Genomic DNA, 17,423 nt, shown 5'->3' on the forward strand with positions numbered 1-17,423 from the left:
CACATTATTTGAATAGCCACAAAAAGGACAAATGATAGACAGCATTATTTGTTGAGGAGCATAGTAACATTTTAAGGTTTTGTACTGAACCTACAAGGTTCAGTATGATAACAGATTAGGCAAGTAGCTCAATTTTCTTTAACTGCTATAAAAGTGCAGTTCTAGATAATGATTAAAGCAGCATCTCATTACTGGCCAGGACCCACAGGTAATCCCAGTGGGATAATGTTGTGCCTCAAATAGCCTGGACTCAAATAGTATAAATATTTTTTCTCAAAATCCTTCCTGAATAGGAACTAGTAATGTGTGATTCAAACTGTATTCTGTGCTTGGAATTCTAAGTAAACCATATTTCAATCAAACTACCATATACACCTAACTCCCATTTCACCTATGTTACTGAACAAGTTATCTGGGCTGATATTACAATATCTGTATGAAGAAAGACAAACCCAGAGCTATAAAGAACCCAACAACATGGAAATCATTACATTAAGAGCCTAGCTTACATTAAACATGTCTTTCTATAAAATTACATTAGGATGCCATAATTACTCAAAGTTTGTGTACTTCACATTTTAATTCTATTCTACTGGAAGTGCACTGAATGGATTTATTATTTTTACTAGACTGTAATGATTCATTTCTTTGCGGTTTAGCCTGCTGTATAAAACTACTGAAGCTCTAAAACCACGGTGTAAGACTGGGGTATATAACTTGTTGTCTAGGATGGCATTCTTCTCCCCTTTCCCAGGATTTTGAATTCAGGGGCCATAATCGGTTTTAATCCTATTAAAATTCACAAGTAGAGTTTTCTCTAGCTACCGCTAGTTGGGAGTTAGCTTCTAGCATGCCTCATAAAATTTCATACATTCAATCAATAGAAATTGCAGTTTCCTGGTGTAAGTCACAACCTAAATATGGATCCAGACAGAGATTAAATTCTTGACTTTTAAAAAACAAAATATTGCTCCATACAAAAATATGATCTTACCAGGCTGTTGAGACTCCCAGTGAACTGTAAATCCCCTCCCACTAATCATGTAATCAGAATGAAATGAAAAATACAAAGAATTGTGACTGCTAATAAGTTGCTCTGGTTGCTGTGGCCCACAGTATTTCCCCAGCATATTTGCAGATGTTGAATCCCCATCATGAATTTTCTTTTAAAATTTCTATTAATCATTCCTCTATAGTTTTCCAATAGGTTTTGGCTTTAATACATGTCCACCATGAATGATAGAAAGGTCCTTTTTCCTTTTTAAATTTCCAGCACAGCGGCGATACATTTGGGAACATTTTCGAAATTCTCTTGGGTGCTAGATGCCAATGGTAGAACATGGCGTAATATACATGAGTTATACCCCTCACAGAATGGGTTAAGCAGGGTTAGTTGCAGCAATTCCTCTTATGAAAACCTTCTTGCCATTCTCAGTTATTATAGCTATTCAATTTATATACTGAGCCTTGTTGTTCAGATTACTGTATATACTTGAGTATAAGCCGACCCATTATAAGCCGCAGCACCTACTTTTGCCACAAAAACTGGGAAAACTTATTGACTTGAGTATAAGCCTATGGTGTAAAATGCAGTGGCTACTGGTAACTTATAAAAATGGAAACCAATAAAATTACATTCATTGAGGCATCAGTAGATTAAATGTTTTAGAATATTTATTTCAAAGAAAACCAGTAAACTAGCTCTGTAAGTTTAAAAGAGGGTAAACAGAAACAATCTGGTATTAACAATAACTTAAAAAGTAAAAAGAAATAGTTCAATCAGCACCCAAGCTAAAACCTAAGAGTTAAAATCCTTCAAAACTGGATTCCTCCTCCTCATCTGTATGTCCAAACAGAACTTCATCATTAGCTGCTGTGAACTTATCAGCATAGACATTGTCAAGTATAGACAGTTTAATGTCCCGCATAGGCTGTTTATTTATTTATTATTTATTTATTTATTTATTAGATTGGTATGCCGCCCCTCTCCGTAGACTCGGGGCGGCTCACAACAATAACAAGAACAATGTAAAAAACAAATCTAATAATTTAAAAAACACTAAAAACCCCATTATTAAAAGCAAACACACACACAAACATTCCATGTATAAACTGTATAGGCCCGGGGGAGATGTGTCAATTCCCCCATGCCTGACGGCAGAGATGGGTCTTAAAAACTTTACGAAAGGCAAGGAGGGTGGGGGCAGTTCTAATCTCCGGGGGGAGCTGGTTCCAGAGGGTCGGGGCCGCCACAGAGAAGGCTCTTCTCCTGGGTCCCGCCAAACGACATTGTTTAGTCGACGGGACCTGGAGAAGGCCAACTCTGTGGGACCTAACTGGTCACTGGGATTCGTGCGGCAGAAGGCGGTCCCGGAGGTATTTAATAACCCCATAGGCTGGTATAGGCAGGTAATTGTCCCCCAATATGCAGGTATTGGCATTTATAGACAGGTGATTGTCCCCCCAAGCAGGTATAGGTATTTATAATCAGGTATATGTTCCCCCCAAGGCAGGTATAGGCAAAATAATTTGCAAGTACTTACCTCAATCCCCCGCTGCTCCGCCTCCCTGCACTCTGTCTTCTTGCTGGCACAGAGCGCGTGATGTCATCACGCTGCCTGTGCCGATACTCTGGACAGCCACAGATCCGGAGCTCGCTCTCTGCTCCGCAGTGGTATCTTTTCACCTGTATGCGCTCCCTGAGGAGTCGTGTATAACTGATGTGTCCCTGCCAGCACTCGGGCCATCGCAGCGCCCGAGCGCCATCAGTGATTCAAATATAAGCCGAGGTCGGATTTTTCAGCACATTATTTGTGCTGAAAAACTCGGCTTATACTTGAATATATGCGGTATCTTTTTTTCCAAACTCTTTCTGTAATGTGTCACATTAACAAGAGATCAATTATTTAAATCAGAGTTTCTGAAACTTGGCAAAAAGATGTGAGGATTTGAACTCCCAGAATTCCCAGTCCACACATCTTAAAGATGCCAAGATTAAGAAACACATATGTAGGGAATACGAGCCTAGGAATGGTTAATTGAACCAACAATTCTCTCATCAACAAACAGGATTTCTACATGGTGCTATTGCCATTATATTGCATTACAATGAGTTATTCATTTATTTTGCTGGAGTAAACACTGCAGTCCAGTCCATCTTATATTCACAAGAGTACCCATTCACTCCAATAAGGCAACGTCTTCCACAATAACATAGATTTTTGGAACACTCACCAATGTTTTCTGAACAGTTGATACCAATCCAACCAGGTTCACACTCACAGCTATAGCCAGAGTCTATATCCTGTAAGTAGTTAAAATAATAATAATAATAAATGTAGTGCTTATAAGCATGCATCACTTCCAAGCTGAATCCAATTTCTTACAATAATTCTATCCATATTCAGGTATCATTATCTAAATTCTGTCTATACTTGGGTTCTTTTTCATGACATGCTCAGTTATGAAACTTCAGACAACTTAGGAACCAGACTGTCTTGCATATAACTAATACCTAACTACCTAACTACTACTACTACTACCTAACTACTAAGATATTTTGCAGATTTTGAAAGGATTATGTTTGTATATTTGGTTGCAGTGGAATGCTAGCAAAATATTAAAGTTTGGGCCTTTGTTTATTTCTTACTCTGTGTATATGTGTGTGTTTACGTATGCGAGTTATTTAACCATAGCTTGTGTTTAAATACAGAATCCTGGCTTTTCTCTGGATTGAGCAGAGTGAGTGTACCCTATCATTTCTTTAGGTTTGTTGGCAGATACCAAGCCTTAATAATTTTGCTTGTCTAAACAACTTAGTTTGGCTTACTCCTGGCTTAATGCAATATCAGAATCCGGACAACATATAATTGGGAAGATACTATATTATATATAATATATAATTCTAATATATAATACTATATATTATATAATAGCATAGTTAATATAATAATGCATTGCTATCAGAAGTGGGTTTGGACGGTTCCCTGTACCGGTAGCAACCCGCTGGTGATGTTACGATGATGGCAGGGAACCATATCAGTCGGTGCCAATCCATGGAGGCCGCCATCTTTTTTTATTTTTAAAATTATTTCTATTTTTTTAAAAAAATCAGGGTTTTTTTCCTTCTGCGCATGCACCAAAGCTGCATTTCTGCACTGTGCTTGCGTTAAAGTCTTGCTTTTGATTTTTTCTGATTTTTTTTCTTACTGCGCATGAAGACTGCACACACCCATGAGGCGCAGCCATATGGTGTGGGAGGAAGTGAATCAGCAGCAAGGTAAGTTAGAACCCAACCCTGATTTTAATATACCATTAGTCTAATAATAATGTATTATAATTCATATTACAATAATACATTGATATCAATAACATTTGGGATATCAAGAGATGGAGCTGCAGCCAGAATGAGATGGTCACTTCCCTCTGTTTACCTGGGGGGAAGCATTGAACCATGGCATCCAGGGCCAGATTTTGGGTTGAAACCAACTGGTAGAGTTGGGGAAGAAAGAAGACAGCTTGGTTGCTGGGGTAATCACAGATTCCTGCAGGCAGATGCCTGGCATCATTAATCCTAGTCGCGAAGTGGCATGATTTAAAGTGAAGCATTGGAGTCGTTTGGATAAGAGAATTGTAATTTGCTTGCCGTTATATTTGAATGGGGAATAGTAGCGTAATAACAACAACAGCAACAACAACAACAACAACAATAATTTATTAGATTTGTATGCCGTCCCTCTCTGAGGACTCGGAGCTGAATATTTTAATTATCGATTTTAGACTGAAGAAAAGGGAAGCGAGCAGTAGAAAAAGCTGCTTCCAGATAGCGGTGGGAGAGGTGGAGACTTGTTTCTATGTTCTATAAATCTGAATGTGCCTATGAAATAAGAAGATTCTTTTGGAAAGCTGCACTTGGTTTAAGCTCAAGGATCAATTTTGTCAGCTTGTTTAGATCCTAATTGTTCCTTTTTCTATTTTTTCTTTATTATTTTTTATTGAAAATGGTGCTGAAGTTAAAAATCCCCCCCTGTCTTTTCCTTTGCTTTATAACACAGTACTAGTGCAGACATTGTTCTAGGCTGGAAATATTGTTGCAGCTGGAACTGCTTTCACTTGAATCTTATTGTTTCTTAGAACAGAGACTTGTATTTTGACTAATGCTGCCTAGATTTGCTTCCTTTATTTATACCATCTCTTTTTTCTCTGATAAAATTTTTGTTTTGTTTCTTTTAAGAATTGGACTATTATTATTCCTCCTTTTTTCCTTTTTGTTCTTAGTCACTTAGTCACTTCTTAGACACTTTGCTACTTAGCCTATTTGGATTAGGGTGAAGAAGCTGGAAGTCCGTTTCTCTCCCCTCCCCTTTCTTTTAAAAATATATTTGGACAGATTATTTGATCCTATATTTATTATATTTTCCTTTCTTTTTTGGTGTCTTCTTCCTTCTCTACTGTTGCCATATCTTTTTTTCCTCTTTATGTTATTTTTGGACCTGGATTTATACTGGAACCTTACTGTTTATTTATTTTTTTATTTTGTTTTTACTATTTTTATTATTAACCTCATTTTTATGTTGTTTCTGTTTTTTCTTTTTGCCTCTTTTTTTCCTCCTATTTTTGTGTTTTTAAATTTTGTATTATACCCATATTGATTGGATTATAACTGATTTGTTGATACTGTTGGCATCAGGTTTCTATACCCATTTTGATTGGATTTTAAATATATCAAGTGAATTACAAAATGGCTGTGAAGAAATAACATCATCCTCCAAGTACATTGTCTACCATACCCTCATTACCACATGGCCCTGGAGAGAAAAGTGACTTATCAGAAGTTAGAAACATGATCACATTACTCAGTGAAGATCTTAAAAATAGATTTGATGGAGGGAATGAAAAGCTAACCCAAATGACAGTTGAAATAAAAGACATTAAGGGCCTCATAGAAAAAAATATCAGTGTTCTCCGCAAATAGAAGAGAAAGTAGAAGCTAATGAAAGAAAAGTGGAGGAATTGGTGTCAGTTGACAAAAGATAGGAAAGAACAATTATAATTCTCGAGATGGATAAATCTGACTTTTATTTACATTTTCAAAATGTTTTAGAAGAGAGAGGAAAAAATATTATGGAAACAATAGCTGAAATGTTAGCAAAAGCTTTGGAAGAAGTAAAGAAAAATTATTAAATGATAAGGATAAGGTTTATCGAGTACATACTAGATACGCAATGAGATACAAGTTACTAATAGAAGTACATGTGAGATTTGCTAAAAAAGGTGAATAGAGTTTTGGAATACTGCCAAGACATATTTCAGAGGATTGGTGAAAACCTATACGAGTAAGAGAAATAAACAGAAGAAAACAATCAAAGTAAAATTAGAAATGGAATATAGTGAATTGGAGAAGAAACTGCAATCATATCTACAAGATTTGAAAAGACAAGAAAGATAAGAGTTGAAGAAACCTAAATTAAATATGATAGAAAATGAAGAGGTTTAATAAAAGCACTATAACTTAAAATTGTTTTGTAATTTTAGATTATTGTTTGTTAGAAATAATATCTGATTATTATTCTATAATGAAGGTGTACGTGCTATGTTGTTTGGTTGTAATGGTGGAGAAAAATAAAAATCTTTTTTAAAAAATGGGATATTTATTGATAAGGTAGATGTGGTCTAAGAAAGTATAAGTCTATATAATTAAAGTTTAACAACAGCACTGAAGATTTAATGCTTCATGTTCATAAATTTACTTTTAAAAACACATACATGACATTGTCCATTTACACAAGGATTGTGGCTTTGGCATATGATACTCAGGGCAAAACATCCATTTGAACCATAACCATTTCCAGTGTATCCATCTGGGCAAAGACAATTGGGTTTAGGGCCTATAAATTTAAAAAAGAGGAAGTCAAAACAATAATCTGAATTTGCTTTGGGCATCCTTATTGTCTGCTACTTTAATAACACCCCAATTTTTCATTATCTGACAGTACACAAATGTTATAGTAGCATCCATGCCAGAAAATGAAGAGACCAGAGTTGTGAACAAAGAAAAAACGTAATAGGAAATGCTAAAGGGGAAGACGTCTGACCAGCCAGAATCAGTAGCCATATTAGCTAATGTGAAGCATTATGAAAATAATAGCAATAGCATTTAGACTTACAGTATATGCCACTTCATAGTGCTTTACAGCACCCTCTAAGCAATTTAAAGAATCAGCATATTGTCCCCAACAATTTATGTCCTAATTTTACCAAACCTGGAAAGATGGAAGTCTGGATTAATCTTCAGTCAATCAGGATCAAATACCTGACTGTGGGCAGAATTAGCTGCAATACTGCATTCTAACTATTGTGCCACCACACTACATGTCAGATACTGAACAATAGTGTTACTGATAAATGGAGGTATTATTGAAATTTAAGAGTCTCTCCCAAAGAAATTTGAGTTGTGTTCCATAAACTTTGAGTGGGTTTTAGGGGACACCAACACGCACATATATATAGCACAATGTTTGCAGCTAGCCCTGAGTACAAAGCTTCTTTGTCATATACCGTATTTTTTGGTGTATGATGCACCTTTTTACTTCAAAAAAGTGCATCAAAAAGTGGGTGCGTCTTATACACCGAATGCTGCCGAGGCTGCCTGGCAGCCCTCAGCGGGAGGCTGACATCTCAGCCCCAGTAATGCCCCTGAAGGTGGGAGATTAGAGTGGGGGCTGATGGAGCTGAGACCCCTTCTGCCTGAGGTGTGGACATGACATTCCTGAAGTGAAGCTGCCGGAGCCGCCTCAGCAGTTGCCGCCACCACTACCTTGTTCCTCCAGGGAATATCACATCCATGTCCAGGCACCAACCACCCACCGGTGTCTGGGGAGTGGACGTAACATTTCCTGGAGGAACAAAGTGATGGTGGCAACTGTGGAGGCAGCTCCAGCGGCTTTTCTTAGAGAAGCAGCAGCACCGGGAATGTCATGATCATGCCTCAGGCAACCACCGCCGCCACCGCCGCTGAATTGCAAGGCTGAGGACGTCGGCGAACAGGCCCTGAAGGGGCATAGCCATCGCCCGCACCAGCGCCATGTTCTTGGGGTTCCTGTAGCAGCGGCTGAAACCTTGTTCCTCCAGGTGGCAGGGACAAAGTAGGTGCGCCACCCGAGTTAGCCAGTCCCGGTGGATCTGTAGCCGAGCCCCATTCCGTGGCTTTGGTTTCAGCTGCTGCTACAGGGACTTTCAAGTACATGGTGCTGGTGCAAGCGATGGCTCTGCCCCTTCAGAGCCTGTTCGCCAACTTCCTCAGCCTCGCGATTTGGTGGTGGTGGCGGGTGTCTGGGACATGGATGTGACATTCCCGGTGCTGCTGCTTCTCTAAGAAAAGCCATCAGGCCACCTCAGCAATTGCCTGCCTGCTGCACTTGAATGGGCTAAAAAAAGCCCCCCCTCTCTCGCAAGCCTGCTGTCCAGCTGGGTCTCCGGCTTGCCGCTGTGGCAGGAAACGCCGGGACCACTTGGCTGGGGAGGTGTTCTGAGCAGGCGAGCTGCTGCTGCTGCACCCGAAGCCCCCTCCTCATCCCCTTGGCAGCTTCCTCCCAGGATGGGGAAGGCAGAATACACCCGTGGCTGCCTGGAACAACCGTCCGCTGGCTCTCATCTTCCTTTTCCAGGAATGCTGCTTGCTCAATTAGGCAGGGATCCCGGAATTGAGCCGACTCCGGATTAAAATGAAGGTGGGCTGTGGCATTCAAAGTGGGGAAGTTGGTATCTGCATTGCTCCTTTGGCATTCTTGAAGATGAACTCTTGAGAAAGGCTCTGCAGTAGACGGGGTTGCTGAAATGTGGGGCGATACGATCCCTGCAAGTTCAGAGAAGGATCCAGTAGATCCTTTTGCTGAATCCTCTCAGATTCAGCAAAAGGTACCTCCCTCTTCAGTTCTGGTTCAGGGGTTTCTGAACTGGATGGACTTGCAGGTTTTATCTGGGAGGGGGGCTTCTCATGGCATAGGCTGACCAGGGGATTCTGGGAGTTGAAGTGGCTAAGATTGAGAAATGCTATCCTAGGGCAGGGGTCTCCAACCTTGGCAACATTAAGACTTGTGGACTTCAACCCCCAGAGATCCTCAGCCAGCATAGGTGCTGAGGAACTCTGGGAGTTGTAATCCACAAGTCTTAAAAGTTGCAAGGTTGGAGATCTCTGCTCTAGAAACACTTCTTTTAAGGAGTATTTCAAGTTTATTACCATATATTTCCACGCATTTCAATTGTGAAAATTGGAGTAGTCAAGAGAGAGATCTTTGAAAACCTCATGTTATAGTAGTAATATTAAGGCAACCTCACCAGGGAACTGTAATTGTAAATTATTCTATCACTAGCCATTTCTGTAACTAAAGGAACAATTAACAAAATGAATTGTCCTTGTTTGTTTGGTTTGTTTGTTTGAGTTAGGGGTGCAAGGTCTTCAAACCTGGCAAATTTAAGGCTTGTGGACTTCAGTTCCCATTTCTGAGCTAGTATGGCTCATGCTAGTGATGGAAAACATTATTAAAAATAAAATTACTGGGCACATAGAAAAACAGGCATTGCTGAAAGAAAATCAACATGGTTTCTGCAAAGGCAAATCATGTCTTCCTAACTTCTTAGAATTCTTTGAGGGTGTAAATAAACACACAGATAAAGGGGACCCAGTTGATATTGTATATCTTGACTTTCAAAAGGCTTTTGACAAAGTCCCTCACCAAAGGCTCCTAAAAAAGCTCTTCAGCCACGGAATTAGAGGACAGGTCTTGTCCTGGATTGGTAACTGGTTAAATTGTAGGAAACAAAGGGTGGCAATAAATAGACAATTCTCTGGATGGAAAGAAGTAAGAAGTGGTGTACCCCAAGGTTCAGTTTTGGGACTTTTATTTTTTAACTTATTCATTAATGATCTGGATGTACAGGTAAATAGTGAGGTAGCAAAGTTTGCTGATGACACTAAATTGTTCTGGGTAGTGAAAAGTGAAACTGATTGTCGGGAGCTCCAGAAGGATCTCTCGAAATTGAATGAGTGGGCAATAAAGTGGCAAATGCATTTTAATCTAAACAAGTGCAAAGTTGTGCACATCGGGGCAAAGAACCCCAATTAAACCTACCAACTGATGGGGACAAAACTTTCTGAGATAACCCAAGAGGTTTTGGTGGACAGCTCAATGAAGATGTCAACCCAGTGCGTAGCAGTAGTAAAAAAAGCAAATTCCATATTTGGCATGATTAGGAAGGGAATCAAAAATAGGTCAGCAAGCGTTGTATTGCCTCTGTATAAATCGATGGTGAGACCACACTTGGAGTACTGTGTACAGTTCTGGACACCGCACCTCAAGAAGGATATAACTGAACTGGAAAAGTTGCAAAAAAGGGTAACAAGAATGATAAAGCAAATGGAGCACCTCCCTTATGATACCAGGTTACAACGCCTTGGTCTCTTCAGCCTTGAAAGACGGCATTTAAGGGGTGACTTGATTGAAATGTATAAAATCATGCATGGGATAGAAAAGGTGGATAGAGAAAAATTCTTTTCTCTATCACACAATACAAGGGGGCACTCCCTAAAGCTCATAGGTAAGAAAGTGAGGACAAATCAAGGGAAATATTTCATCACCCAGAGGGTTGTTGGTTTATGGAATTCACTTCCAGAAGAGGTTGTGACAGCTGTCAGCCTTGATAGCTTCAAGGCAGGGTTAAACAGATTCATGGATGCCAAGCATATAGATGGTTATTGAAACAGATGTCCAAGTGCTGCCTTTATGTTGTTTGAGGCAGGCAGGATTCCCTTGAGTAACACTTGTTGGGGATCAAGGGAAAGGGAGGGTCTTGCCTTCTCTTTCTGCTCAAGATCCCCATGGACAATTGGTGGGCCACTGTGTGACAGAGAATGCTGGACTAGATGGGCTTTGGCCTGATTCAGCATGGCTCTTCTTATGTTCTTATGGCTGGTGGAGAAATTCTGGGAGTTGAAGTCCACAAGTCTTGAAGCTGTCAAGTTTGAAGTTTGTAAAAAGTGTACATGGTTTTTAAAAGTATACATGGTTTTAAAGAGTATTCTGCTACACTGGTATTTTATTAAACAATATAATACTACACCATTTGGTTCAGAATATCTCCTCTAAAATCTAGGTGCGCCTTATACACCGGTGCGTCTTATACACTGAAAAATATAGTAAATCAGATGAAGGCCATAGAGTTCCATTGGAATCTCTGTATGTTTTGGAAGACAATCTCCTTCCTTCTGTATTGTAGCTAAAAGATGCCCCCAACTCCAGATATTTAAGGTCTATATGTCTTGGAGTTATTGCTCTAGCATAATTGGAAAGCACAGGTTCCATTAAGGCAGTTTCTCAATGGCAACTTTATATGTGAACTTCAACTACCATAGTAGTGTAAAACTCAAAACTTAGATCCGGCCTGTGAGGCCTTCTTGGGAATAGCAAAGGATTGCTGGGTGATTCTGCCAGCTAAAATAAAGCTTGTGAGGGTCAGGTGCAGTCCTCCAAGGCTCCAATTTTGCTGTCAGAAGGTTGTACAAGGCTATTGCAGCTGAAAATAGAGCTCAGGAGCCTGTTTTCACTGGCAAAGCACTCAGGCCAGCACAGCTCCAACACGTGACTTCATCCTGGCCATGCCCCCCGGCCACGTCACCCTCCGAGATCAAACACAACCATGATGCGTCCCTCAATGAAATTGAGTTTGATATCCCTGAACTACTAGAATTCGAAGTCCACACATTTTAAGATTGACAAGATTGAGAAAACCCACAGTCCCAAGCCTCCATAGCAACATAGACAGAAGGTAACAAATAACCTAATACAGTGGTACCTCATCTTACGAACGCCTCTTCTAACGAACTTTTCAAGATACGAACCCAGTGTTTAAGATTTTTTTGCCTCTTCTTCCGAACTATTTTCACCTTACGAACCCAAGCAGCTGCTGCTGGGATGAAGGGGTTTCTTTTCCCCCCCCCTTTTTTGAAGAAAGAAAAGGGAGGGGCTGCTTGGAGTAGGAAACATTTTGCAGAGAACAACGTGCTTGCAAAGGAACTGAAAGGGTGTCTTTTTAAGAAAGAAAAGGGAGGAGGGAGGGGCAGCTTCGGGGAGGAAAAACTTTGCAGAGAACAACATGCTTCAAAGGAACTGAAACGGTGTCTTTTGAAGAAAGAAAAGGGAGGGGCGCCCCCCTTGCCTTTCTTCCTTCCCACTCACCCTTTAGTCTAGCCTTGCTTCTTCCACCCGCTCCCTTTAGCTGCTCCTCCCTGCCCTCTGTTCGCCTCCCTTCTAAAGTTTGGGATTTTCCTGAAGGATTTGCACGCATTATTTGCTTTTACATTGATTCCTATGGAAAACATTGTTTCATCTTATGAACTTTTCACCTTACGAACCTCCTCCTGGAACCAATTAAGTTCGTATGATGAGGTACCACTGTATGTCTTTTTGGCTGAACTGAGTTTTTAAAAGGGATTGTAGTTCAATTTCATAATCTTCCTTTGTTATTGAGCACTCATCCAAGATCAGCCCTGAGGCTCTGATTTCATTTATCTCAGGGGTCAGCTGAAGGATACTGTTGCGCCAAAATGTGGCCCCGTCCTGTGCATTTTAAAAGCTTTGTCAGATGGACCCAATCAGTACTCTGGAAGTTAAGATTTAACTGCCAGCTTTAGTGTACAGAATGGAATTAGGAAACTATCTTGTCTTGAAGATCAGATTTGCTTAGCCTCAATCATCTTTAGGATATGTAGGTTCCACTCCCAAATATCCCAGCCAAAATATTAAAGCAAAATTGGGAAATTGAAGTTTACACATGTTCAAATTTCTCAAGTTGAGAAACACTATTTTAGATAAGGAAAGAGAAAAATTTTGCTGGCTAGATATAGCCTTCATACGAACCTAATGTTGTTTTCAATATTACCTGATATACTGTTACATACAGCAAGTGGATGGCAGCCTCCATTGTCGACTGAGCACATGTTAACCGGTGTGCATACTTTCCCATCACCTTCATAACCTGATTTAAAGCAAACAGTAAACTTATTGAGCAGTGATGACATGTGATGGTGAAGTAAAAATAAATACTTCTCTTAGACAACAGTTTTGAGGGAACTCTTTGCCAAAGACAAACTGTTTCACAATTTGGAAGAGGCTCAGATCTCCCTGATATCAGTAGAAGCCATTTAAATTAATTTACAGCAGTATATAAATCAGGAGGAAATATGGTCAGCAGAATCAAATCTTATGACTTTGACTATATTAAATACTGCACTTCACTTCATTGATTCAAGACATCCTTGTGTCTCTGCCAAAAATTAAAAAGGAACAGTGTGGTGATATCCATGAAAAATGTGGCTTGGTGATCTGTTCCATAAACAGAACATGTAAATAACTTGAAAATGTTCAACTATGGATTAAAATATAGTAATATGTACCCCTTCAGCTGTCATAGAAGGAAATTATTTTAAAAAGAATGTAATTTGCACCTCCATACAAAATAATGTTAATTTATTCATTTATTTATTATTGAAAAAGTCAGTCAAGATCTACTTTTTTAAACCTGTAAAATCCATTATTTTCTGCCTTGGATGATGCCAATGATTAAATGATGCAAGGCTAAGCTTTGGATTTCTTCTCCGTGATGTATTTGAGGAGCCCTATTTCTCCTTCATCTTTCTCTTCTCAAAACTAAGCATTCTTGGTTTTTCTCTTTTTATAAGATATACAAAATGTATTGTTATTTTCTCCTGAATATTTGCCCCTTTTCTGAACTGAGTTTGTCTGTATTATTCTTACACTGTGATCGTTAAGTATAGAAGGCAGAGAGTTGGCCAAGATCTGTTGAACAAGATGTCCTCAACAATTCCTTTTCCTTTCTTCAATGATTGACCTTTTCCCCATTTATGTCTTTTCCTAAGAAAAAATAGGCAATGCCAGCTACTTCCTTTGTTTCATGCAGCACTATGATTGATAGTCTTCTTCTCGGTAAAACGATTGAATGAATGTTCAATTGGCAATGGATAAAAGAACAGTAACAAACTAGTGAGCTCTGATAATCATTCATTCTCTGTTATTGAAATCTGGACTTCTGGACCACGAATGCCTGATAATTCTAAATTCTGATAATGACCATGTTACCATCTTGTGAAAAGTTACTGTATTTTAAGAGCTAATCTTGTTGTTCAAGGCTTTTGCTACATGTACGAACTGGAGCAGTACCTCATAAAAGACAACCAATTCAAAAAGAATTGTGCCTTTCCATTTATTAGATATATTTTTTGTATTTAACAATTCACTACATGGATGAAAAAAAAAATTCATGTTGATGAGGGGGTACAATCTATTCAGATAATTAAGCAGGCCAAACGAAAACGTGTTCAGTTCTGGAGACCTCACCTACAAAAAGATATTGACAAAATTAAACAGGTCCAAAGACGGGCTACAAGAATGGTGGAAGGTCTTAAGCATAAAACGTATCAGGAAAGACTTAATGAACTCAATCTGTATAGTCTGGAGGACAGAAGGAAAAGGGGGGACATGATCGAAACATTTAAATATGTTAAAGGGTTAAATAAGGTTCAGGAGGGAAGTGTTTTTAATAGGAAAGTGAACACAAGAACAAGGGGACACAATCTGAAGTTAGTTGGGGGAAAGATCAAAAGCAACATGAGAAAATATTATTTTACTGAAAGAGTAGTAGATCCTTGGAACAAACTTCCAGCAGACGTGGTAGATAAATCCACAGTAACTGAATTTAAACATGCCTGGGATAAACATATATCCATCCTAAGATAAAATACAGAAAATAGTATAAGGGCAGACTAGATGGACCAGGAGGTCTTTTTCTCCCGTCAGTCTTCTATGTTTCTATGTATAACACCATGTTTTCAGAGCTAGATTCAGAAATGAAAAAAATATTATTTCTATAACAATCAGTATGGAAATGTAGTGGACTGTTTACGTTTCCATCATATAAAGACAGTCATGCGTGGGTGATTTTTTTATACATATATGGAGACGCAAACAAGGAAATTAAAAAGAATACATTTGTCCCAGATTTGTAAATGAACCATGCATAGGTATATAAACACACACACATACAAACATACACTAGTATAAAGTGAAACTAATTAACTAATATAGAATGTTCTTTCTGCACCAACTCAGGAAGCTCAAACTGCCCAAGGAGCTGCTGATACAATTCTACAGAGGAATCATTGAGTCTGTCATCTGCACCTTTATAACTGTCTGGTTTGGTTCTGCAACCCAACAAGACCGACACAGACTTCAGAGGATAATCAGAACTACAGAAAAAAACAATTGCTGCCAACCTGCCTTCCATTGAGGACCTGTATACTGCACAAGTCAAAAAGAGGGCTGTGAAAATATTTACTGACCACTCGCATCCTGGTCATAAACTGTTTCAACTCCTACCCTCAGAAAGTTGCTACAGAGCACTACACACTAAGACAACTAGACAGAAGAACAGTTTTTTCCCAAACGCCATCACTCTACTAAACAAATAATTCCCTCAGCACTGTTAAACTTTTTACTAAGTCTGCACTTTTATTTCTACTACTTTTTTCTCATAATTCCTATCACCCATTTCCTCCCACTCAAGACTTATGACTGTAACTTGTTGCTTGTATCCTAAGATTTTTATTAATATTGATTGTTTCTTCATTGCTTATTTGACCCCTATGACAATCATTAAGTGTTGTACCACATGATTCTTGACAAATGTATGTTTTTCTTTTATGTACACTGAGAGCATATGCACCAAGACAAATTCCTTGTGTGTCCAATCACACTTGGCCAATAAAGAATTCTATCTTCTATCTCCTATCTATCTTCTATCTAGACTTGTTTATCTGGTAGATAGTGACTATAATAAAAGTATTCCAATGTGTTAAGACAACAATTGAGGAAAATTAACTAATTCCATTACCTGTTTCAAATTCATTAGTACCTTGGCAGCTATACTCTATGTCCCTCCCAGCTATCAAATCACATTTAAAAAAATGCTAGGTTTGTCTTATGTTTGAAAATGGCCGAACAGGAGTATTTCTCCCCAAGAAGATCACTCTGATTCTCCTCCCCAAGAAGACCATTCCAATTCTCATATAGTTTGAAAACAGCATCTCAGAAACATAAGAACATAAGAAGAGTCATGCTGAATCAAGCCAAAGCCCATCAAGTCCAGCATTCTGTGTCACACAATGGCCCACCAATTGTCCAAGGGGATCTTGAGCAGAAAGAGAAGGCAAGACCCTCCCTTTTCCCTGACCCCTAATAAATGGTACTCAAGGGAATCCTGCCTGCCTCAACCAAACATAGAGGTGGCACATGGACATCCGTTTCAAGAAAGAAGGGTGGGAAGAAGATGGCACCATGAAACTCCTTAATGCCAATGCTAATCCCCATGAGAAACACATGAGAGGACATTTATGAAATACTGCTCACCAGCTGGACAAGGATCACAGAAATAAAAGCCTGGTATGTTGATGCACCGTACAGGAGGATTCACTGAACAAGGTGGTTTGGGGAGGCTGCATTCATCAATGTCAACACTGCAAGCAAGGCTCCCTGGAGGCGACACCCAGCCATCATCACAGATGCAAGAATAATTTGGCTGCAAGGTTAAAATAAGGTAAACATGAAAATATCTGTGATTGTTCCTAAGAGTTACTCCTCAGTGCACTGTTACTATTACCAAGCCATTCTTGTCAAAATTCTTGATGCAATTTCAGTTTATTTTATTTCCCCAGGTTTTCTGTTCCTCCCTCTAACAATTAAACCTTAATGCTACACACGGTGAAAGGTATTGTTATCGTGTCATAAAAAGAAAACCCATAATTTTCTCTGAAAAAGGTAGAAAATGATGGGTAATCACGAAATGAACCTAAACAGAGGTTCAAACAAATATATCTCAAACCTGCAGAAAGAAACACACCAATCTGAACATTAGCTGATTTATTTTTGTCAAACCATGTAATTATAATCTGAAGAAGCGGGTTAATAAAAGTTCCTCACTCACAAACTTGCAGGCTATAAAATGGGTTCCTGATTTAAACATAAGTAGATGAAGTCTATATTCTAATACACAGCAAATAGTATATTGATATTATTTAAAATCACCTTTGTTGCAAAATGGCAACTATAGCTATTACAGGAACTAGTAAGATATTGCTAGTAAAGAGCTCAAAGCATTTTGGAGACATACCTTTTAAATGAAGTATGATTGATGTTCCTTTTGTAGCAATTAAAAACATGGGAAATGTTGAATGAATAAGAAAATATGCATATAAAACATTGCTAAAATATAGTGAGATCTGCGAAATCTTTTACACAGCAAGATAGTAGCCTATGGAAGACAATTTATGAAAGTAAAATTTCCTGTCACCTCTT

At 38.9% G+C, this 17,423-nt stretch overlaps 1 protein-coding gene across 1 annotated transcript in view; it reads right to left on the reverse strand.

The window, feature by feature from the left end:
- Nucleotides 1-12,978, reverse strand: part of CUBN (cubilin) — a 66,665-nt gene extending 53,687 nt beyond the window's left edge. Inside the window, exons 1-2 of the mRNA XM_070728213.1 lie at nucleotides 12,937-12,978; nucleotides 3,235-3,304 (exon numbers count right to left, since the gene is read on the reverse strand). Of these exons, the coding sequence (XP_070584314.1) occupies nucleotides 3,235-3,304; nucleotides 12,937-12,978 (112 nt within the window). The remainder of the gene's footprint in view (nucleotides 1-3,234; nucleotides 3,305-12,936) is intronic.
- Between the last annotated feature and the right edge of the window lie 4,445 nt (nucleotides 12,979-17,423).

The sequence above is a fragment of the Erythrolamprus reginae genome, chromosome Z, assembly GCF_031021105.1.
Source record: "Erythrolamprus reginae isolate rEryReg1 chromosome Z, rEryReg1.hap1, whole genome shotgun sequence".
Lineage (NCBI taxonomy): Eukaryota > Metazoa > Chordata > Lepidosauria > Squamata > Dipsadidae > Erythrolamprus > Erythrolamprus reginae.